The 25,879-nt window shown below is 38.4% G+C and overlaps 1 protein-coding gene across 13 annotated transcripts in view; it reads right to left on the reverse strand.

Annotated features, from left to right (window-relative positions):
- The window catches only part of LOC114654314 (IQ motif and SEC7 domain-containing protein 3-like), a 782,842-nt gene that overhangs the window by 583,825 nt on the left and 173,138 nt on the right, over nucleotides 1–25,879 (reverse strand). For all 13 annotated transcript variants that reach the window (XM_051930709.1, XM_051930707.1, XM_051930705.1 and 10 more), the window contains exon 2: nucleotides 9,481–9,561. In XM_051930709.1, coding sequence (XP_051786669.1) covers nucleotides 9,481–9,561 — 81 coding nt within the window. The remainder of the gene's footprint in view (nucleotides 1–9,480; nucleotides 9,562–25,879) is intronic.

Genomic DNA, 25,879 nt, shown 5'->3' on the forward strand with positions numbered 1-25,879 from the left:
CACTACAGCCACGTGGCACAATTCCCTGAGGGAACCTCATTGTTGAGGATCCGAGTGGCTGGACCAACCCAAGGGGATGCCCATGTAACAGCTGGCTGCGGCAGATAGATGGTCATTTTCAGAGGGTGGGACTGGACCACGTGTCAGCCTGGGGGGTTGCCAACCAGGATCCCGAGCTGTTTCGTCATGTGGTGGGTGCAGCAACGCACTGTACCAGTGCATGCTCCCCAACCTGACCTGACCTGACCTGCATGAGTGCTCCCTGTGATAAATTGATGCTTTATTTACCCTTAATGTTTTTCCTAACACCCAGTGCGGTCTAGTTAGGATCTGGCCCCTTACATCCCTGAACTGAATGAGGCAGCGTTGAAATTTTATGTATATACTATACAGTATACAAACAGTATAATTGAATGTATGATCATTCTCTTACTTTTTGACTGGTACAACAATTTCTAAGCATCAGCTTTGCAAGATGGTTAACAGAAATATGTGAAATAACATCAGATTTCCTAGAGAAAATAAATACACAAATAAAATCATACATCTAAGTTACACTGTAGTTAATGAGGTACTTTGTTGGTCTAGAAAGCAAAAAGGTAGATGAGTTTCAGAAAATCTTGCAATCTTGGTGCAAGTCTTGTCCTTAATGCAAAGCTAATTTTAAAATTGATTAGAGCAGGGGGCATCATGATTAGTATAGCTGCATTATATTTCCACATTCTTTGATTTAATTCTTGGCTTGATTTCTATTTGTATGGTAATTCTGTCTTCTTCTCGTGTATACAATGTATACACTACATGGGAATTTACTACATACAGTACTTTGATTTCATTCTATACTATATTCAAAAAGGAAACATATCTGCTGGAATGGGCATAGACATTGTTCATTTTTAAACAGCATAGCTTGATTAAAATTGAAGATAACATTGTCCTGATAATTTGCAGTTTTTTTCTTACACATATATACAAATATAAAAATGACAATGTAAAGCTATATACTGAAACAATGGTAGTGATGCTGTCTCGTAGTAAAGAAACCAGGATTCACATCCCAGGTGTTCCCTGTGTGGTGTTAGCATGTTTTCTCCATGTCTGTGTGGGTTTCCTCTGGTTGCTCTGGTTTCCTACCACAGTCTAAAGAAATGCAGATTAGGAGGATTAGCAAAGCTAAATTGGCCCTAGTGCATTTTTATATGTGTGTTCACCCTGCAATCCCATCCAGGGATTGTTCCTGCCTTGTGTCTGATGCTTGCTGGGGCAGCTTCCAGTTTCCCTGTTACCATACTCTGTATAAGGGGGTTTGGAATATGGATGAATGGGTGGGTGGATAATGAATCACTAAATAACTATACACTCTCAAATCCATTTACTCCAATTCAACATATTTGAGCTTAACCCAGCAGCAGTAGCAGCAAGGTTGGAAACATATCTAGACATATCACAAGCTTAGGGTCCACTCACACACGCATACATTCACTTACACAAGAGTTTGGGAATTTCGAAGGAAAACCTGTGTAGGCACAGGCAGGACCTAAAAATTGCATACAGACAATGCCAGGACATGTACAAATTAGAGCTAAATTGTCATTAAACTGTCTCAAAAGATTGGTTCCTATTGTCAAAGTAACAATAAAATGGATGTTGTTCAAACAAAATTAGGTGCTAAAAATCTTGTAATGTTTATTGCACAAAGACAGAGTTCATCAAAATACAGGAAACTTTTGACACTAAGGATTAGTTATGACACATTACACATTTTCATGAGGTCCAGTCTCAAATAACAATTTCAGTTTTTTGCAGAACAGAAAAACAGGTAATTCACCTAACCAGCAGGGGTTTGTGAGTACAAATGTGGATATAAGCAAAGGCTGAAAATCAATTCTGAATCACAATTCATTACTCTTAATTTTATGTGTGATCATCTTACAATTTCAAAGTTGTAATATTGTTTTTACTCACTTAAGTTCTGTCCAGCAGACAGACACTATTGCCTTAAGTTTCAGATCCTACTATGGCACAGATGGTTGTAGAATCTTTTATGTTCTTATGCATGAGATGTGTATGAAATTCAACTCTCCAAAAGTATTTTTTCACAGGTGTCATATTCATTTATATCTGGATTTTTCATTAAATCTTCAATATATACATTTGAAAAAAAAGTCTACTGTAACACTGAAAACTTTCTTTCTGTCTTTTTACATTTGATACCAAGTGCACCCTGAGATTCTTGTAGGTGAAGAATGACATGTATTACTGCCACTATGACTTTTTTTTTTACTTTTTGATACTGTAACACTGTAATTGTGAATGGTAATGTGCTGCAATGTATTTAAGTTTTCCTTTTTGCTAAAAAAATTGAAATGCAGAAAGAAAATAATATCTATAAATAATAAAACTGATTTACTACTTAACATGCTTTCAAAACGTCAGATTTCAACAATTGTTAATAAAAACGGCCATATTAAGACTAAAAACCCAAATCAAGGGCAATTGCAATCTGCTAATTAAAAAATTAGAAGAGACCATGTTTAGCTCCATGGGATCACTTGGGAGGTTGCAGTATGTCTTTTAAAATAAAGATGTCTGTCACTTCTAGCATAAACAATGAAATAAAACACAACGACAAAAAAGATATACTGTAAACATTCTCTATAAATAGAAGAATTGCACTTAATCATTGGTTAATCCATCCATCCATTCATACATCCATCAACTTCCTGAACCTGCTTTTTCCATTAAAGGGTAAAGGGAGCAGAAGCCTATCCAGCAGCATCAGGGACAAGTCAAAAATCAGCTATTATCCGGGAACTAGTTCTGGGCATAGACATGGACACACCACACTAATTCATAGTTTACCAAATTCCCCCTAAAGTTTTCAGTCACAGAAAGATGAAGAATGTTCAGACTTCAAACAGTGACTGGGTCAAAAATCATGTCTCGAGTAGCTGAAGGTATAAGTCATTCTATCCATTTATTTAGCCTATTTTCCCAGTTAAGATCACAAAGAGCTAGTGCCTATTACCATCATAATGGACAAAAAGCCAGAGTTATGTTTTAATGATAGATCAACCCATCATTGTGAACACACACATGCTCTCTGTAGGATAGCTTAGAGTCAGTACTTAGGGTAACAGTCTATCCTTTACACAAGAAAAGAAACCAGAGCAGTCAGAAGAAATATACATTATGTGGGAACAGGGAGAGCTTTGGAACTTTCATAAGAGGCACCAGGAAATCAAACTATGCATCTAAACAGAGTGAGGCAACCATAAAATCACACAATTCTCAAAGCAGTACTTTACCAAATTAACAGCTTTGTAACTTCACATAATTTGTCAAATATTCATGAATTACCAATTGGCATCAACTCATAATAAATAATGTATCAGCTAAATGATCAAGAATTAAGAGTATGAAGTGTTTTAAATACCGTATCTAGTTCTTAGCTTATTACTAACACAAAGCATGAACATTTAATGAAAAATGTACATCCCTTAATATAAATTGATACCAATATGGCAGAATGGTCACTAACTGGTAAAACTGTTAAAACCTTTCATCACTTCCTTATATTAAAGAAAGAATGTTCAGTTGGCATTGAACTTTATTTTTTCCTAATGATAGTTTGCATAAGGGTGCCAGGTGGCTGCTGTTAGAAGACCCGGGTTTGCTTCCCGGGCCCTCCCTGTGTGGAGTTTGCATGTTCTCCCCGTGTCTGCATGGGTTTCTTCCGGGTGCACCGGTTTCCTCCCACAGTCCAAAGACATGCAGGTTAGGTGCATTGGCGATTCTAAATTATCCCTAGTGTGTGCTTGATGTGTGGGTGTGTGCGTGTCCTGCGGTGGGCTGGTGCCTGGGGTTTGTTTCCTGTCTTGTGCCCCGTGTTGGCTGGGATTGGCTCCAGCAGACCCCCATGGCCCTGTAGTTAAGATATAGCGGGTTGGATAATGGATAGATAGATAGTTTCATACCACAAGGGAATGTGAAAGTAAATAAACACATTTCTAAGTAAGCACAAATGCTAAGGGTAAATGCAGCAAATTACTGAGGTCTATAACTTATCCGACGACTGCACTAAGGCAAAAACATAATTTTAACTACCTATGTAAGGTTTTATGGTCTAAATAATTTCTTCGCAAAAACATGTACCTTTACATTGACTATTATGAACAAGGCTTCAGATTTCAAAAAAATACGGCACACAAGCAATTTAGATTAAGGTGTCTATGGATGGGCTGCAAAAAATGATTATTAGGTATTTCTGGAACATTTTGACCTTTTGGATGTGGGTGTTTTTTTAATATATTACTGAATTACCGTTGGTCTCATTTGAAATAACTGGCCAAAACTACATTGTGATAGAGAACTGTATTTACTTTGGAGATTAAGTTCCAAGCATGCTTCTATCTACTTTGACTGGCTGCAAATACGTTGAGGAAAGTAAGAGTTTCCTTGCGGATTTTCTTTCCCTTAAATGTAATAGTGTTTGCTTTTTCAAATAATGTGATTTAAAAGGATTTGGGTGAGCTTTGATTTTAAATAATATCTCTACTTCACTTTTTGAAACTGCAGAAACAGGACAAATGGGGCTTCTTCATCTTGCTTTTGTTGCCATAACATTAAAAACCTCTGAAAATATGATACATGCAAATTAGAAAAAAAAAAAAAAATAATAAAAATAGATTTATTATGCTGGTGAACTGCTGTGGGCAGCACATTTGTTAGATGATAAGATTTGTCAGTTTGCAAACCCCTGCAAATATATTTCAGTTCATGTTCTTTATGTTATAATAAATAATATGTCTGAACATTAATCTCCTTTATATTGAACCCAAATAATCTTTTTAACCTCTACATTTGACATATCAGGACTATGGCTACAGACAGTTTTACTTTGTTTTGGACAGGAGCTAGGATGAGTATACACTGGCATTTGTATGGGCTATTTCAGTGTAATTGCACTTTTACCATGTGGAGGTGCAATGCTCCATAATAATTGTGTTGTTAATTGTTAAATAGTTGATTAAGTGTTTAATAAATTGGCTGATTCACTGTAAAGTAGAATTATGCCAGCAGGGAAGGTGAGGTGGTAGGCGTAACTGTGGAGCAAAATAATACTAGATTGTTGATAGGGACAACAGGACGGCACTAGAAGTCCCCTAGTGAAGAGTCAAGAAGATCAAATTACCCATTATAGTGTGCTGGTAACCTGGGGGCTAAAAGAAATTTTAACTGAGATGCAACGCATAGTACTGTGGGCACATCTAGGGCTGCTAGGGATACCAGGATAAAGGTTCCTGGTGTTCCAGAGGTCATTCCTGTTCCTAGAAGTAGACATGATTCCAGGTTGAGTCTTAAAAGATTTTTTTGGAAATTGTCAATTTTTTTGACAAGAGTTCAGTTTGTGAGAAAAAGGCAGGCCAGTGATAGTGAAGAAGGAGACATGAGAGATGAAAGAAAACAGACTTGGAAAAACTTGATGCAGTTGGGAAGTGATGGACAGAATGATTAACCTAGATAAGGAATTACAAAAAAGGTATTAGAGTTTGTTATGTTGCTTATTTTATCTTCTACACTTTTAGGACATTGCCCCCTTATGCCCATTTTGTTTAAATAATTTTTTATTAATAAACTAGGGGGCTTTGCCCACTGCTCGCTTCGCTTGCCAACCCGTTACCCCCTCCCCCCCCCCACCTGCACTACGCGCCATTGTGAAGATGAGGGCTGAACGCACCACAAGGAGACATGGCCGCTCCTCCAAAACCCCTCTTAAACAGTGATACAATGTGAAACCAATACATTTTTTTTAACTCCTCTTTGCTCCATCAGCTGCTGGCTTGCTGATGCTGCCATGCCACGTCATCTGCACTTCGCTCGCCTACCCCTCCCAAACCAGCACTATGCGCCGTTGTGAAGTGGGGGGCTGAACACACCCCAAGGAGACGCAGCCACTCCTCCAAAACCCCTCTTAAACAGTGTGTGAGACATGCCCTGACACCACCAGACTAAGACCACATCTTCCAAAAAGCAAACGTTTTATTTATCGCCAATAAACACAGTCCCGCACAGCACACTGTGCTCCCAGCACCAACCATCCCTACTCCGGGCTTCTCTCTCACTGTCCGTGGGCCACCTTTCCTCTCTCCACGGGAGCCTCGTCCTGCTCCCACTCATGACTCTAGCTCCCTGATTATAGGGAGATGGCCCCTTTTATAGTGACTTGGATGGGCTCCAGGTGCTCCATTTGACGACACTTCCTGGTGTGGCGGAAGTGTCAGGAGAGCACCCGGAAGCACTCCGGGCGTCACTGGAAGGATCATCCTCTATGTTCCCGGGTGTGGCAGAAGTAAATGTTTCCCGGGCTCTCTGAGACTCGGTGGCCACGGGCCCCAATGGGCTTGAGCCTCCTTGCCCTCTCGTGGCCCGGAGGATGAATACGCCACCTCCCGGTCCTTCCAGGCATCCCAGCTGGGTCTGTCCCCCAGCCGCTTGTGACAGATGATGCAAGGGGGAACAAATACAGTTTTTTTTACCTCCTCTTTGCTCAATAAGCTGCTGGCTTGCTGCTGCTGCCATGCCATGTGATCTGAACTTCGCTCGCATACCCCTCCCCCAACACTATGCGCCGTTGTGAAGAGAGGGGCTGAACGCATACCAAGGAGATGTGGTTGCTCCTCCGAAACCCCTCTTAAACGGGTATACATTGGGAAACAAATAACAATTGTTTTTTACCTCCTCTTTGCTCGATCAGCTGCTGGCTTGCTGCTGCTGCCATGCTGCGTGATCTGCCTTTCGTGCAGTGCTTGGAACATCTAAAAGCCTGTACAGCACCTGAATATTCAATCTCTTTTCGCTGTTCCATTATTTCACCGAGTAATATTTTCAGTTTTTTTGCGCTAATGCAATCTTTACTGTCATTTTTTGAGACCTTCAAATTTTCCTTCTTTCATTATCTCATTATGATGTGACTTGTCCGTCTTGTGGAAAGTGAAAGTGTCTGTCTGTCTCTCTTCAAAAGATCTCTCTTCAAAAGATCATGTCTCGTCGCAGGAAAAAAGTCTTGTATCATTGCAAGATTTTTTTTATAATAGAGAGACATATTTAATATATAGAGCCAAAAACATGAAAATCTTTTTTTAATGTTGTTAACAATAGGGAAAATTAAAATCTCCAAAAAAAACCCACCAATGACCCTTGTAGCTTTGAGAAATATCAAATGTTGAATAATGGAAACAAAAACAGAAAGGGACAGCAGTAAGCAAATAAAGACGACCTAAGAAGAGTGATGCAGAAAGTTCTATGAGTGCTAAGTTAAAGAAAGATGACTTCTGTTGAGTCAAAATGATAGAAACAGGTAATTTCTAACATGGGGCCAACAATGGCAGTCAGAGCGATTACCCCCTTGTGCAGTACATAAGGGAGAGAATGGAGAAATATAAAGAAGAAGAACCTGAGGGGAGCATCCATAGAAAGAACTGAAGAGAGACACTAGCCAAGAAAGAAACAGCTCAGGGAAACTGCCTGAACACGTAAAAGAAAGTGCTTATTGGCATTTAAGGAACAGGGATAACAAGGTGGGTCTGGAGCCAAACTGATTAAATGGTGCTTGCAGATGGTTGGACATAATCTATGTAGAATTTTGAACTTAGTGCACTGGTGATTTGTGTTTTTGGATGAAAATTAGTGAATAAAGAATTCCATCAGACTGAAGTGTGGGAAGGGGAATCATGTGACCAGATAGTGGAAAGTGACAGGGGTTTACACAGAAACGAGTAGAGAAAGGGTGCAGGTTTGGATTTAGGGGAAATGGAAACTGAAAAAAGTATAAAGTGGACGATGGAAAAAGTCCACATGTGCTAATAACAGACTTCAGCTGGAACTAAGAGGAGAAGGTGTAGGAAACAGGAATGGCAAACCTGAACATCAAGAATAGGAACAACTTGAGTCCTGAGTCATTGAAGATGTCTCTAAATAGGCAAATACCCTTTCTGGATCAAATAAGAAAAACAATTGGTGTTAATCCTATATTTAATGCTGGGCTGTTAAAAAGAGTCATGGTGATGTCATCTTGAAAGCAATCTCAATATATTTTCTGTTCTGGCATCAAACATTTTAATCTGCCAGTCAGAGAAGGGACAAAAAAAAGTGTAAGAGGAAACAGCGTTGTACTCCACATGTAGCCAAAAAGGGAATTGAAAGGAGAGTTGATCAAGTGCTGAATCAAAGCTTTCTATACCCTTTGTATAGGCCAAATGCAAATTCAAGGTAAGGAAGAGAGAACCCCTGTCCAACTTGTCACAGTGCAAAGTGCAATATTTTAAAGAGGACCTTCTGGAATTCCATAAAAATAGGTATTAGTCCATACCAACTTTGAAGGGAGAGATAGAAGGAGAAAGAAACTTATAAAATTAATGTGGGGCAATACATTAAAACATGAAGAGTAGGGAAAGAGAGGAGAAAAGGTCTTTAATGTCATTCAAAATATGGTGGTAGTTAGAGACTGTAAGTTATATGGAGAGACAGAGATATCTATGCCAAAACATCAGAAGGCCCTGCCTGAGATATGGAGGAAGGGAGAGAGATGACAGGCCCTTAAAACCATTTTTGCATATTAAATCCTAACCTCTGTATAGTTTGACTTCCTTTAGGCTACTTTTCTGTTCAGAGATGGCTGATATATTGTGCATGCATAGATCGACAGTTTTTATTTTCTGTGACTATTTCTAATGTCTTATGTAGTTAAAGACGTGCATACATTTATCTGTTTGTTTGATTTACTGTGTGTAAGATTTAATTACATATAAAAGAGGATAAGAAATAAGAGACTGCCAGTAACTATAATCTTCAACCAAATCACGTGTGAAAAGTACATAATTTTTAAAGTATCATCCTCAAGTCTTTCTTCTAGAAAAGCTCACTAGAATAGCACTAGAAAGCGTTTATTAAAAATATCTGTTAGTGTATGGTTGATGATGCTTAAAATGGTGTGGTTGTGATTTTAAAGTATGAGAATGAATATGCCATTGTCTTGATTTGAATGAATAAAACAGGTGTAAAATGAAAATCAGAATGTTTTACACATGCTTTTAAGTCAAGTGCCTTCAACAAAAAAAGGAGAATCACTTACTTTTATCCATTTAAAATTTTTATGTGCCTGCTGACTTGGATAGTACCTCTGAATTAAAATCCAGGAAAAAAGCACTACTAAAGTACCTACTCTGGAGTTGAGTGACTGCAGGGATAATCAATTGGGGTGTTCAAATTTGAAAGTCTTGCCTCAATTCACTGTGCTTTAATGTGATTTTCTGAACTGTGCCATCCTTGTTAGGTTGGCATGCTGCATGGCATTTGTATGTGTAGTCATAAAAAAGTCACACTGTAGGCACAGAGGAGACTCTATTATTAAGTTTTTTTAAGGGATCAGAGAGTCATACTAAATAAAATCAGTCAAATTGCTTTAAAACATAATCCTACCTTGTAGAACAACTTGAAGAATCTGCTTTTTGATCAGTGTCAGCTGCTGGACAGCAGAACTGGTGCAATACAGTCTTGTTTCTGTGTAAAAGAGACAAAAACACATATGATTAATCAAACGTAGAAAAGACAACGGTGAAAAATCTCTAGAAAAAAACTTAATGGCTGCTCATACATTATCAATAGGAAATATTATTTTTCAAAAAAATCTTATTTAAGATTTCAATATTCACATTTAAAGGTAATTGTATAATCCATTAGCAATTATACAGATAGAGTCCAGGTGTCACAGTCAGAGGGAATAGTGCTGATGATGCAGCACACAGTACTCTCTTATCTGGGTGCTGATAAAATATTGTATATGATGAGCAGGATGATTGAACAAAAATAAAAGCATATGACAGAAACAAGTAAACTAATTTTTCCTACTAATAACTACTGAAGGTGATGCAAATAAATTCAGGGATGCTTGTACAGTTTGGCACACTGGGTCTGTTTTGCCATTTTGATAATGGAGTTTACTCAGCTATACATACTGTAGCTATCAAAAATAATGTGCTGTGGATTTTGCCCTGTAAATAATAACCAACTTACTGTGCTTATTACTTAACTTAAATTGTACATTTATGTTCTCTGAAAAGGAAACTTCCAGTACAGTAGTGTTTCTCTAATTTGCATTTCAATGGAAAAAAAATACTTTTACTGTATGCTATCCATCTTCTACAGAAATTGAGCTTCGCTGTCCATTTATATTTAGTATTACATTATACTGAGACTCAGATTTGCTCCAGAGAAAGAGTTTCATGCAGTGTTTTGTCTACCGTGTGCACAGGTAGGAGACTTTCTTGAGTGGGTGGATAGCCCAGATTGGAATAAATGACATTGGTATGGGCAACCTGCTAGTTCTGACATCCAAATTTAGGGAGCTGGGTGCGTAAGTAAGGAACAGAACTGACAATGTGGTCTACTCTGAAGTTCTGCCTGTGTCATGAGCCAGTCCAGGCAAGGTGAATGAAATTTAAAAATCTGATACATAGCTCAAATGTTGGTATAGGTTAAAGATGCATAAGTTTACAGAACACTCTTCTCCTTCAGGTACAGATTTATCCTGTTCTGCTGTGATAGGTTTCTGATGAACTGGAGGGATATCAGTGTATTGGGGAGGTGTATGAGTGTTGTGAGCACAAGATATGGTCATTTCCAAGGACCTTAAAAAACAAAAGAATAAAGGAAATGGTGAAATTCATATCCAAAAGGGTCAAGCAAAAGAGTAGTCAAGAATGGGCTGAGGTTAAATAGAAAGCCAGTTATCATAGTGCAATATGCAAATCAAAACTTGAAATCCAAAAGAACCATTTTTGTAGTTTCCTTACAAACTAAACCCTCTTTTTCCTATATACCAAGTAAAATTGCAAGTTGTTATATTCCAGAATCTTAAACATTACCAATGCAGTGACAGTCTGTCAATCAAGTGACGAAAGGTGTGAAATAATGAAGTACTACTTTGTTAGTTTACTTAAATAGATGTTTTATTTGTACTTTACTTTTATCCCACTACAATTTTATATCAAATTGCATACAGTACTTCTCAATTGGTTACATTTTCCAGCAAGCCCTTATTATTCATTACATGAACCAAACTATCATAAATTCAAAAAAGAAACCTATCAGGTGTGGTTGTCAACTCTGGTTATACTTCAACAATGCTTAGACATAGCCAATAGAATGCTGAATATCATTCGAAAGTAATAGAGCTGTAGTGTGCCTTCCACTGCTAATTTGGTAGGTTGTTTCCATGCTTCTTGTTCACTACTAAGACATGGAAACCAAATGTGCATGTTCCCTGTGGTCGAATTTGAACACCATGTACAAATCTGTTAAAAGCAGAGGTGATTCATATATTATGCATTGTCTTTGGTGGCTACCGGAACCTAAAAAAAACTCTGCTTTCAAGAATTTACCGTTTAATTTAAAGAAGCATGTTAAGGTAAGCATTTATTTTTCTCTTATATAGTGCACTTGAAGTCCAAAAAGCGGTGGATTTTCAATCTTGGGACCATAGGTTGCATAGTGTGTGAATACAAACAAGATATTGCTGTGGATAATTATAATAACATAGAAAGGTAAACATTTTTTTATAAATTAGAAATTGCACGTATGATGAGCTGCATGTAAGTGAGGAAATTTGAATTTAACTAGAAGGTATTAGGGATAGAGGTCTGATATTATGAGTTCCACAAAAATGCAGACAATAGTTTTAATATGCATTGTTTTAAAATGCTAACAATGTAATTTTAGAGGGAAAAATTACATTAATAGAAATATAAATTATCCAAAAATTAACTGGGATACCCTTACAAATATTGTAACAGACTGAATAGGGGGTGATATCCCTGGCTTTCCTTTACTTTCTGTTTAATTTTAATAAATAATTTTGTGTTTTATGTTATTGAATATTTATGTTTTCTGTTCTTATGTATTGAACTTTAACAAGTATTTGTTGTTTATTAATTTTTCTTTGTCTTCTTATATTAAGCCTAAAAGCCCCCATAATGCTGCAGCAGAGCAGCTATAATCAGCTCCATATAACACTAAGCTTCCTCAATCCTGTGCTTATACATTTTCTCTTGCTCAAATCAATTGTGTTATGATCAGCTTCTTTACTTAATTTTTAAAATGTTTTCCTTGTGTTTCCTTCAATTGTCCATCCATCCATTATCCAACCCGCTATATCCTAACTACAGGGTCATGGGGGTCTGTTAAAGCCAATCCCAGCCAACACAGGGTGCAAGGCAGGAAACAAACCCCAGGCAGGGCACCAGCCCATTGCAGGGCACACACACACACACACACCAAGCACACACTAGGGACAATTTAGGATCGGCAATACACCTAACCTGCATGTCTTTGGACTGCTGGAGGAAACCGGAGCACCCGGAGGAAACCCACACAGACACGGGGAGAACATGCAAACTCCACGCAGGGAGGACCCGGGAAGTGAACCCGGGTCTCCTAACTGCGAGGCAGCAGTGCTACCACTGTGCCACCGTGCTGCCCTCCTTCAATTGTTCTATGAGTAAAATAGGTTTTTGAAGCCCAAGAAATCTATTTCTAGCATTTGTTTCATTATTTAGATTAATTTTCATAATGTTGAAAATTTTTAGTATTTTCCAGTGATGCCTTTTCATATTCCCTTTGCAGCCTCCATTTCAAGGAACTTTTATTGATGGTTGCTATGCCATTGTTAGGCAAGGTCAACTGGAAGTGTGCAATGCATGACATCACCAGGTCAAAGGTATAATGTTTAGAACCATACATTTCAAGTTTGTCTTACATTGCAGATAGGATTTGAAAAGACTTCTGAATAATGTTTTTCTTAACTTTGTTTTAGGGGATAGATGTCATAGTTTATTGATGTTTTTGGTATTTAGCTTGTCCTGGCTTTTTGACTATGTTCAAAAATATCTATCTTTACAATTAGGAGGCAGAAGAGTTTAACTCTTAAGCTTGGATTCTGGATTTAGATTTTTGGATATTGTAGGTCTCCTTAATTTTTGAGTCATGCACTTCTGCTCTTGGTTCTAAATTTGATTAACTGGAATACAGGTAGTCCCCAGGTTATGGACACCCGACCTACAACTTACGAACGAGGACGCAACTGCGACGCATGCGCCTCAATAACTGCCGCTCCGTCATCTTTAGCCTGGGAATGCCTCAAGCGGTGGCTGGAGGGGGGCGATTTCGCTGCTCGCGCAGTGTAGTGTTCCTCGGGTGGCTTCTGGCAGCAAGCGGTGACCCGTGGTCCATAGTCACCGGGGCCACAGCTATCGTTCGTGTGCAGGACGATGGTTCGCTGCCCGTCCACTATGCCGCCGCAGCTATTGCTCCTGACTGGATGCAGGCTGGAAGGAGCAGAGGGGGGCGTTTCACTGCCCGCCCAGCACACACGGCTAGTAATGCTGCAAGCGGTGACCTGGTTGTGGCTGAACGGAGCGGTGGGGGTAGCATTGTAGTGTGCCTCGGATGGCTGCCTGTTGAATTGGGGTTGGGCGATTCACTACACGCCTTTGGCCACCCCGTATTCGTTCTCGGTGAGCAGACACTGCAAGCAGCATACTTTAGTGGAGGTGACTGTGAGGTGGGCTGGTGATGAACTGTCCCTCGCCGCCCCCATTCATTCTCAATAGCAAGCCTGCTTGTACTGTTACGCACATAGCAGGAAGTTGTGTCTTGTCAGTACATTAGACGTGTTGACGGGTGCCTTCCTGCTGTGATAACGTGTACTGTATAGCGCTGTGAAGAAGAGCTCATCTTAACCTTTTGTCTTCACCCTTCAACAATGTCTCTGAAACACAAATCTGACGCAAGTGCTGGTGATACAGTAAAGAAGAGAAAAACCATCACCATTGAAAATAAAGAAGAAATAATAAAAAGGTCATCATTCATTGGCAGAGCACTTAGTTACAGTCGGTCAACAGTAGCATTTATTAAAATAATGTACCTGTTCTGACTTACATACAAATTCAACTTAAGTACAAACCTACAGTCCCTATCGCGTACATAACCCAGGGACTGCCTGTACAGACTTACATTTTTTTTCATTTTTTATATTTTTAAATAAAATTTCTTATCATAGCAAGGACTCTTTTGTTATTTGGGCCCTTTGCTGTTTATAAGCTTGGACCTCTTTAAGTGTACAGACTGCAAGAGTCATTTTGAGTCTAAGAGCCAGGCTTACTTTGTGATAGTGAGGCCTACCTCTTTTTTTCAGGCTTGTCAGGAGTTAAAGCCAAGTTATACATGGTGAAGCCTTTTTTGAGTTTTGTGTGAGCCCTGCAATTACATAGACAGGCTTTCATAGACATACTCAGCAACTGTTTTTTAAAACAGAGATAAAAGCTGTCTATTTTTATTAATCTGTAATAACCAGGATATAATTCAGGGTCTACAGTTGTTCAAATTATTAGGATCAGTGACATTAATATAATACATTTTATAGTGGTTTGGCAGAGAACCAATTCAAAAACGTTTATAATTCAAAACAGTTTAAATTAATTTTTTATTCCTTAAATATTTCAGAAACTTCCCCTGCACTGCAACTAAAAAGTTTTCAGAATTTGCTCTACTATTCTTCAACTGACTCTACACTTAAAAGTTGGTCCTAATTTACCTTTTTTAGAAAGAATTTCTTCATTTTTGGCTTGCTAAAGTAAACATCAAATAACTGATGCACACAAATAAGGTAAACAAATTGTTCTGAAAAAACTAATGTCTCACTAACTCTGTGAAAAAACTGATAAATTGTCTACCTGTCTTTGTAAGCATCATACATATTATCAGTCTTGTTTCTCTTGTGATGTTAACTTGACTGTTACCTATCATGCAAACAGTTTCCATCATAGTGCACTGATATTACACGTAATATACTGCCACTCGCTTTAAACATGTACAAGTATATAAACTTCCCAAATGACAATTAACACTTAGACACACTCCTGAGAACTCTTGCCTAACCTGTTGACCACTGTGACAAAGACATTCCAAGAGCAAGCCAAAACTCTGCTATGCCAATCAATTAGATTGCAACTAAAAAATCTGAGACCTTTAGAAGAGGTATTTAAAAGAAATATGTACTTTGAGAAATGTGAAAGCATGCAATGGGTAAAGGATGAAACACTTTCTGTTGTGATGTATTAAATATTATGCTGGATTTACTTAAAATAATGTTTAGGTTTATTTTTGTATTTTAAAATCTAAATACAAAAGTGAATGTTGTATAGTTAGCAAGATTTCCATCTCTTCCATTAGCTCTGTTGAAAAGAGGGGACCCAAAGTTTTTTTTTGGCTGTATATCAACCTCTTCTTCCTCATGAAATATTTTGTGAATACCATCCATTGTAAAATTGGAATTTTGGAAAAACAGAAGAGTAAATAGATGATTACTTATTTATCAGTCTTTAGACTACTTGCAAGACTCTTTTAAAATCCTCTGTAATCCTGAGATGAAGTCCAGACAAAAGTAAACTATATTCAGATGATAATTAGGAATGAAAATATATCAATTTATTGAAGTCCAAACTTACCTGCACACCCACACTTATGTACTCATACATTCACTGTGTCCACTGTGACTCATGGTCACTTTATGATATGGCAGTAAAGTAGAGTACCTAATGAAAACTACACAGGCTCAGGGAAGTCATGTAACTATTACTGAGCAGGTAATCAAACTGAGATCACTTGAAATATGAGACAGCAACAATAACCTCTCCAACAATGCACTCTCAGAATTATATTACAGTCAAATAAAATATGTTTACTTGTTGCCCCTGACCTATGATGGCGAGTCCACTGTTGATAAGCTTCAAAATGGTTTAGGAGTTAGCATTTTTTAAAATTTAAACATGCTAGAAAAAGAAAAAACAGAACTGTGTCTAACCTTTCTTGAACTCATTAATTAGATGTGTGTCCTCAAAATTTAATAAAGATAGCTATTATTACAGAACTTCCATCTCTGCCTCACTACATGAAGCTGAGTTAAGTGAGTGGCCTGTTTGTGGTCCAGTTGTAAACAAACAAAGTCTTAAGCAATTTTAAAATATCATGATCTTTCGAGTAATTCTGAATAAAGGTATTAGGTAGATGTGTAATAATAACACATTTTCACCACAGGCTAGTTAAGTGTCTTGTTAGGTTACCCAGTAAGAAGGAAGTGGTGACTGACTCAAAAAATGTAGAATGTTAGCATTTAAACTGGTGCAGCCAATTCTAGACAGGCAGAGTAGGTCTGGTCTTGCTTGTGAAGTCTTTGTAGGCCTTACATCCTCTTTTACAATGGTCCTGTTCCAAATCAAAACATTCTTCTAGGCAAAACACTAGAAAGACGTAGACTGAGAAATACAATTATCCCTGTTTTGTTTATTTGTCTAATGAAATTATCAGAACTAATTAAATATAAGCTGTGGACTGCAGTATGGTATTACTGTATCTCTAACAACACTAGAGGACATAATATGTATAGTTAGTTATTTAATTAAAATACTGCAGTACCATACTTCAAATTAAATGTATAAGATATGAGTTTAGAAAGGACATATGGTCAAATAGCAATTAATTTTAATAGTAAGACAGAGTATGATGAATGCAGTTTTTATAATATAAATGGTGTTACAAAGCAGTTTTTAGACAGAGTTCACATTGTGCACGATAGTATTCTGAAATAAAATTTTGTATTCCTTCATAAATATTCATTACACTTCACTGTTTTTATATTTATCCAAAATGCACCTTTTTTGCAAATCTTTGACTACCAAGTGTTTTATCCTTCACATCTTGATACTTGGTAACTGCTGTCTTTCTTACATCATTTTTTTATACACTTGATCATACTACCAGTATCGTGGCAAAATATATTCATCTCAAGAGTGTCAATCTATTTGTGGAGAAGCCTGGAAATTTTTAAATACTATATGTGTCATACTAGGGACTATATCTCTCAGACATTAGCTGATGCCAAGGCTGATTAAATACATTTTACTTTTAACTGTTTTTACTTTTTCTTTGCTAGCCTAAATCAGGAGATCAAAACGTAATACATTATACCGTTACACCATGTAATGAAAAGCTATTCATAGATTTATAATACCTCATTGCTGTACACATTGCTGTTATGCATCTATTCTGTTTACTACTTACAGGCACTACTTTTTCTTTGCTGTTTTTGGTACTTGTTTTATTACATTTTAACAATTATATGAAAATAAAAGCAGTAGTTTGTTTCCAAATCTCTTTTTAATTCTACAGTACCTAACAACACACTACTAACACTATCAAAAAAGTGATTCTTATGGCTGCTTCCCTTTCTCCCCTTTACACTCCAATTTACAGGAGTTCAGCTGGGCTCATGAAGAAATCTCCTGGGCCTCTGTGGTAAATTCTGTGGATGCTTTAACTTAATTCTGCACTTACATATTCCAAACAGTATAATGTGATTAAATATACCTTTATTGGTTGTATGTTGGGCGTCATGGTGGCACAGTGGGTAGTGCTGCTGCCTCGCAGTTAGGAGACCTGGGTTCGCTTCCCAGGTCCTCCCTGCGTGGAGTTTGTATGTTCTCCCCGCATCTGCGTGGGTTCCCTCCAGTTTCCTCCTACAGTCCAAAGACATGCAGGTTAGGTGTATTGGCAATTCTAAATTGTTCCTAATGTGTGCTGGGTGTGTGTGTGTGCGTGTGTGTGCCCTGCGGTGGGCTGGTACCCTGCCCAGGATTTGTCTCCTGCCTTGAGCCCTGTGTTGGCTGTGATTGGCTCCGGCAGACCCCCGTGACCCTGTAGTTAGGATATAGCGGGTTGGATAATGGATGGATGCTTGTATGTTCTCATTCAGTAGTGTATAATATGATCATGTGCCCGAGCTTTGTATATAATCAAAATTAGTCATGTTTCATACATGATTTTGTAAATGATAGTTTCTCTCTTTATGCACATTATTTTTATATTATACACATTACTCTATTACTTTCTAAGCTCTTTAGCTTCAAGAATATGGCTGTTGCATTTAATTCAAGTTTTTGGAAGACAAGTTATGTTGTTTGCTGTCTCTAACCTTAAAATCAACCATGGAAGGACTAAAAACTGAAGGGAAGAAGAGTAATAATAAATTTGGGATCTATTTCACACTTAGAAAAGGATAATACCAAGCAATATTTACACATTTTCTATGGAAATTAAATATAAAGTCTTTATGTATCACTTTGTGTTAACTTTTGTCAGAAGGAACTATGAAAAACAGGAAGAATTATTTCCTTACTTCCCTACTTTACATGTTAAAACAATACCATTAGTTATCCTGGTTTTCTACTAGACTCGTAACTAAGTGGTAATATTCTTCTATAAAACTTGAAAATATGATTTGGTGTTCATTCTGCTAGGGAAATTAAGCCGTATAAGGATAAATAAATATCTATTGATTAAAATTGTGGCTTACTATTTCTTCCACATTAACTAATATCATTTCTCAATGAAATTTTATAAAGTTATCATTTTTTTGGTATTTTGAATAAGATATGTCAAAACATTTTAATTTAAACTTGAAACACACTGATTTTTAAAACACTAAAATTAATATAGGCTCGCAATAGTTATTAAGTCAATTTCTTGTATGAGAATAAAGTATATTAATTTAACCTTAAATATTTACTGCTTGTAAAAGTCAAGCAAGAGAAGCTGACACATGGCAGAAATGTTTCAGAGTGTACCACAGTCTTACAAAATATTTTTTTGTCTTACAAAATATTTTTTTACAGTTTTGCTAAGCTGTATGACTTACAATAAATGGTATGCATAATGGTAGCATTAGCAATACTGTTATAGACTTTAAGTTTAGTTTGGAGTCAAGTGCCCTGTAACCCTGAAAATTACTTTAGAGGTATTCAAGGCCAACGCAGGAGCATCTGATAATATCCTAACAGATGAGATATTTACAAATATTTTACTTTATTATTTTATTCTAAGGAATATGCTGTTTTTGTATAGAGTGCATATTACAGAAACATGAATGTTAAAAAGGTGTACATTTCATAAATTGGTAAGGAAAATACACTGAAGCTTTTTTCTGTTTTGCAGGATACATTATTTAATAAATAATGAGAAGCAGCACTGTGCTTTAATATCATTTGTTTGACAGTGCTTTTCAGAATAAAAACTCAAATTCAACAGGGAATTAGCATTCTTTGTTGTCTTAAAAAGCAAACAACCCATCCAACTCCTGCAAACACAGTAGCTTAAAAATGAGCCTTTCTCTTTTCCATTACATATGGAATAAAAATGCTAATTAAACTATTCAGCATCTTTGTGAAGACAGAAAGATGATCTGCTCTGAGATATTAGCATATTAAGTAAACAAGCAGACTGAATGAAAAAAAAGATGTTCAACAGTTTGGAGCTGTTTCCTGTGTTTGTTTGATGAGAAAGCCACCTAAATATTTCAAAAGGAAACATGGTTAATTCATCTGTTCTAGGATATTAAACAAGTCATAAAATGTATGTGTGGCATAATATTCTGGTGTGTTTGAGGACTTCATCAAACAGTCAGTTACCACATTTTTGTTTATTAAATATTTTTGTAACAATGACTTAATTAAATACAATACTGCAATTACATGTACAGTATGTCATGCCAAGCCTTAAATATTTCAGCAAAAATAATTTTCCAATTTTGTAACAGGATTGCCAAAATAAAGTTAAATAGGAGATTCACAGTGTGGTATAGTTAAGAATAACAACAGATATCCAGACAAGATGCATGACACAGCTATACAGTATGAGTGTAACCATACATTTTATCAATGAATGGATTCTGTGTAACAGATTATTACATACAGTACATATTATTTTCTTGAAGACCACACAAGAGAAATTTTCATGCAAAGACTTAAAGAGCTACCAAAGCTGTTGGGATTACAGTACAATAAAGTTGCATGACTACTGATAATGCCATAAGCAATCAAAGTCAGTTGGACAAGGCATGGAGTGCTTTGGCCAATATTCACATTAGGGAATTGGTGAGTATCCCAATAAAGACAACATTCATCTTAAAATTTTAGAAGTTATAAATAAATTACTCAACTATTATGATTATATTTATCATAATACATTATTATATTATCGAATTAGTCAATCTCAGGGCTAAAAATTCCTATTAATCATCCTTTTTCATTATTTTTACTATATACAGTAGATATTAAATCTTTCTTTTCTTCTCTCTCTCTCTCTCTCTACTTGAAGTATGCTGATCCAGCTACACAAGATTTTGGAGCCAGCATTCCTAGTAGATACCTGTTTCAAGACCAAATACACCAAGCCGGAGAATGTAGACAACATAATCACAAAAGCAGGGGCAGAGATCTAGACACTAGTAGCAGAGCTGTCTACAGAGGGTGCTGCATTCATTCAGCAGCAGAAGGGGCAGTTGCTGTATCAGAGATGTAGGCTAAGAAGATGAAGAAAGTCAAGTCCTCCCATTCTTCAATAGAGATGCCATTGAATTTGAACTAAGGAGTTACCTGAATTAGACAATGAAAATACATGAGACAGGGCGGCACGATGGCGCAGTGGTACCGCTGCTGCCTCACAGTAAGAAGACCTGGGTTCACTTCCTGGGTCCTCCCTGTGTGGAGTTTGCATGTTCTCCCCGTGTCTGCGTGGGTTTATTTAATTTGTCCAATTACTTTTGAGCCCCTGAAATGAAGGGATTGTGTTAAAAAAATGCTTTAGTTGCCTCACATTTTTATGCAATCGTTTTGTTCACCCCACTGAATTAAAGCTGAAAATCTACATTTCAACTGCATCTGAGTTGTTTCATTTAAAATTTATTGTGGTAATGTACAGAACCAAAATTAGAAAAAAGTTGTCTCTGTCCAAATATTTATGGACCTAACTGTAAATATTTGCTAATATCTCTCATCCCTAGATTGTTAATGTAAACAACCATTATATAGGTTCTGGAGAGACATCAGATGTGCCACTATGAGGAAAGCAACGTTTTCTATGTTATGATAGTTACTGTATGTTGTAGGTTGTTATAGATTGTGTTCACAGTCATCTTTGGGTACAGAAATGTAGTCTGCTGAGTGAATGCTTCACCTTTTATAAATCTATGAAAATGCGCTAAACTAGCAATTAAATACAATGCAATCAAAAAGAAAACACACTGAGAATTGGCTACAGGACACCAAAAACAATATAATAAAATATATCTGAGAAATTTGAGAAACCAATCATTATATAAAGAAAAAGCCTGCATAACTTAAACAAAAGAAGTAAACTATTTCATTACTTCAAAATAAGAATATTGTTGTACGCTACTTCATAATCCGTGTGTTTACATGCACAAACAAAACCAGGATAAGGTGAGTAACCCTCTTAAGGTAGAAATTTAATTTCTTAAAAACCTTCATTTGCATGTGCAAGTATGCTTCTGGAGTTGTCCTTTGGCAAAACGCTCCAAAATTATTAAACTGCACAAATAGCAGGTAAATATCAACTTCAGCCACCAGGAATCTGATAATTTTCTTGTGTTTTATAAATATGTTTAGTCCTTCCTGTGCTTTGAAGTAAATAACATCCATATCTGTTTTACTTCCTTGACGTGAACCACCAATGATTCACAGTTTCAACACTGGCTGCTGTGTCACCCAGTCAGCATGTTTATAGCAAATAGCTGGATTAAAATAAAACTAACACTTTATTGATAGGTTTATGTTACTGGATTGCATGCATCACACTCTTCTGCTTCATTGTGAGATTAAACCCTGCATACACAACACATGACTGTTAACGTGTTACCCCAAACACTGCTCCCGAGATTGTGCTGGTGAGTTTAGCACTGTAAATTCAGCTCAAATTATAAATTTAGAAGGTTCTGAAGTACTGAGACAGAATACTTCAACCAGGAAAAAGAATGATGCAGTCTCTTGAGCATTTGCAGGAGATGTATCTTTGTGGACACTACTGTCCATGGCTGCAGAAAGCATGTGTAATGCTATCAAATGTGCATGTGAACAGAGTCAACTCAAATGAATAGACTAGAAAATCATTAACTGTAACTGGGTTAAAGGTTTACATGGCCAAATAACTGGGTTATTTTCCGAAAAAAACCTATGTGTGTTAATCAGGTTTCTCATGGGCCAATATTCCAGCTTATCTAACAGGAATAAGGGTTTCAAAGCCATTTTAGAAACCAGGTTTCTGTGAATAATCATATTTTTAAAGCATATGTAAACGTGGTGATTGCTCTATATTGGTCTCTGCTTAGAATGTCTACTTCATTATTAGACTTTTACAGAAGTTATAATGGGCTTCTTTTCACTGCTCTTACTTATATTACTGAATCCCCTTTACATATATTCCTTCATATTACAGTTAGCTTTTCATACTGATTTGTTTCTTTAAATATTTCTAAACTTTATATCCTTGCTTTGCTGAAAAAATACAGAAATTAAATTCTTTATATGATCCAAATACATAAACACAATAATTAACTTTAAAAGATTGTTCTTATATTTAAGGTAATGTCAGTTAAATAATCCTTATAATTAATAATTCCACTTAATTATTTGTTATATTTTTAAGACAGAGAAGCAGGTTTTAGAAATGTGACCAGTAAAGATTAAATCTATTTAAAAAAACACCTCAGTTCAATGTGACTTCAGGAAAACTGAAAATGAAGATCTTCAAATTAAAAGTTGTCAGTATTGACTTATATGTTGCCTAATTACCACCAACGAAAAAAAAGCTTTTATGTATTTATGGACAAATAACTTATCTTAGTCTCATCTGTATGAATGAAAGTGTATTTTTTCAAGTTACATTATCTAATTACATCTAATGGCAAAATAAGAGGATTGTGCTAGCACTGAATTCTGAAGGACATGATGTGCGCTTTGTGGTGTGTAGAAAAGGCGCTATATAGGTGCCTGACCCGGCACAGAAGGACACAGAGGCACGTATAAAACACAAGGACTTTTTATTTTTCTTCTTCACCCATGGGCGCACGTCTTCCCCGTGACCCACAGGCAATACACAGTCCCAAAAGCACTCTTTTTCACACAACAACAACAGCACTCTTTTCTCCTCTACCACCACTCCTTCGCAAGCGTAGTCCTCCTCCTTCCGACCCTGGCTCCCTGAGTGGTGGTGGCTGGCCCTTATTATACCCCACCTGGAAGCGTTCCAGGTGCTTGATCACCTGGTCCTAATTGCATTTCCGGGTGGGCTGAAGATTCGACCAGCCGGGCTGCAGACCCCCTAGCGGCCATCCGAGCCCCCAACCAGGCTGTGGAGGACTCCATCTCCCATGGAGCCATGCGCCAGGTTGGGGAATCATCGTTCGCCAAGGAAGCTGCCACCAAGCATCCCGGGGGAGGTATTAAAGTGTCCGCTCTCCCGGAACAGATGCAGCAGGGGCGTCCCTGCCGGGCATGGGACCCGGCTGTCTTTCACAGGTGTTATGGGTCCACAGCTCTCCCAGCAAAGGCCAGTTTTTGTTTAAATAAATAATCGCCGCGCTCGCGGCTTAGCGAGGGGGCAAGGTGGCTGTACAGGGTCTCAGGGCGATCTGTGGTGTGGGCGTTTCTCACCAAAGTGCACAGGTTAGAGACTGCCCACATCCATGATTGTTCCTGGGGCTAATGTGCTGCAGCTGCTATGTCCTCTCCGCATAAATAGAAGTGTGAGCCGGCTAGGAGGGATGAACGAGGAAGAAGAAAAGTAAACGGAGGTTGCAGGAGGAAGCAGTGAGCGAGCGATTAAGCGAGCGAGCAAGCAAGCAGGTGCGGGTGAACGAGCGTGAGCAGGCTCGCGGCAGTTGAGCAGGCAACCTGGGTGTTTGGCCAACACCCGGGTAAGTAGTAGAGGTGGTCACTCCATAGAGTTTAGTAAGAAGGACGGGAGTGACCAGGAGACAAGTGACTCTCCGCTTAAGGCCGCGGAAGGCAGCGGAAGTCGGGACTTGGGACATGGTGTCTCCAGCATGGGAGCTTTGGTCGTTGGGGAGTCCCAAGTCACTGTCAGGAGGGGCCAACCGGAGCCAAGGATCAGTACGGCAACTGGCAGCAGAAGTAGTGGCGAGAGAAGGTCAGCTGCAGAGAGAGCGTCTCGCCTGCTGCAGGGCCCTAACGGGAGAAGCAGGTGAGACGCTAGTTTAAAAGAAGCACCTGGCTTGGCATTTGGTTTTTAAGAAAGACTGCTTCCTGCACAACATTTTAACCTCGGTTTTAAAGGATTGTGTTTTTGTATTTTAACCTCCACATGTTTGTTTTAATGGATTATTTATTTATTAGATTTATTGAACTTTGAATGCACAGCACTTTATTTGAACACTCATTTGTTTTGTTGGATTGTAAATAAAAGCACTTTTGCACACTTTTACCATGCCCTTGCTCTAATGTTGTTGCCTCACTGTCTAGCTCATCTGTAACATTTCCGACGGTGTTGGGTTCAAGGGCTCCCTAACAGTGGATGGGAGCACGGAGCTGAACCCGCACCGTCACATTTGGTGGCAGCGGTGGGATGAGCTAGCAGTGGGGACAGAAGAGGAGACAGAGCAGCAAGCGGGATTGGTGCCAGACATTTTTGAGGAACCCACGTACCCAAGCCGGAGGAGGACATTTTTAAAGGACTGAGCTTTTTATGGACATTTATTTATTGAGGGTTATTATTTGTCTTTTAAAGTTCTTATTCTTTTAATGTCCTGTTTTAATGAAGAGGGGCTTGGTGTGTTTTTTTTTTTTGTGGGGTTATTTGTTTTTAGTGCTTTTATTGGTTTTAGTGCAGTGTAGAGTGGCCGAGCTGTGGACCTGTGCTCCACTTGCACTGGGTTGGCAGTGGCATGGAGCCTTCCCATGCAACTGGAGTCTTATGGGGCGTGGAATGTGGTGTTATGGGTCCACAGCTCTCCCAGCAAAGGTCAGTTTTTGTTTAAATAAATAATCGCAGTGCTCGCGGCTTAGTGAGGGGGCGAGGTGGCTATAGAGGGTCTCAGGACAATCTGTGGTGTGGGCATTTCTCACCTAAGTGCACAGGTGAGAGAATGCCCACATCCGTGATTGTTCCTGGGGCTAATGTGTTGCAGCTGCTATGTCCTCTCCACATAAATAGAAGCGTGAGCCAGCTAGGAGGGATGAACGAGGAAGAAGAAAAGAAAAGTAAACGGAGGTTGCAGGAGGAAGCAGTGAGCAAGCAAGCAGGTGCAGGTGAGCGAGCGTGAGCAGGCTCACTGCAGCTGAGTATGCAGCCTGGGTGTTTGGCCGACACCCAGGTAAGTAGTAGAGGTTATCACTCCGTAGAGTTTAGTATGAAGGATGGGAGTGACCGGGAGACGAGTGACTCTCCGCTTAAGGCCACAGAAGGCAGCGGGAGTCGGGACTTGGGACGTGGTGTCTCCAGCGTGGGAGCCTTGGTCGTTGGGGAGTCCCAAGTCACTGTCAGGAGGGGCCGACCGGAGCCAAGGATCGGTACGGCGACTGGCAGCAGAAGTAGTGGCGAGAGAAGGTCAGCTGCAAAGAGAGTGGCTCGCCTGCTGCAGGGCCGTAATGGGAGAAGCAGGTGAGACGCTACACAACGTTTTAACCTCGGTTTTAAAGGATTGTGTTTTTGTATTTTAACCTCCACACGTTTGTTTTAATGAATTATTTACTTATTGGATTTATTGAACTTTTAATGCACAGCACTTTATTTGAACACTCATTTGTTTTGTTGGATTTTTACCATCCCCTTGCTCTAATGTTGTTGCCTCACTGTCTAGCTCATCGGTAACATTACCGACGGTGTTGGGTTCAAGGGCTCCCTAACAGTGGATGGGAGCACGGAGCTGAACCCGCATCGTCACACACTTATGGAA

The sequence above is a fragment of the Erpetoichthys calabaricus genome, chromosome 1, assembly GCF_900747795.2.
Source record: "Erpetoichthys calabaricus chromosome 1, fErpCal1.3, whole genome shotgun sequence".
Lineage (NCBI taxonomy): Eukaryota > Metazoa > Chordata > Cladistia > Polypteriformes > Polypteridae > Erpetoichthys > Erpetoichthys calabaricus.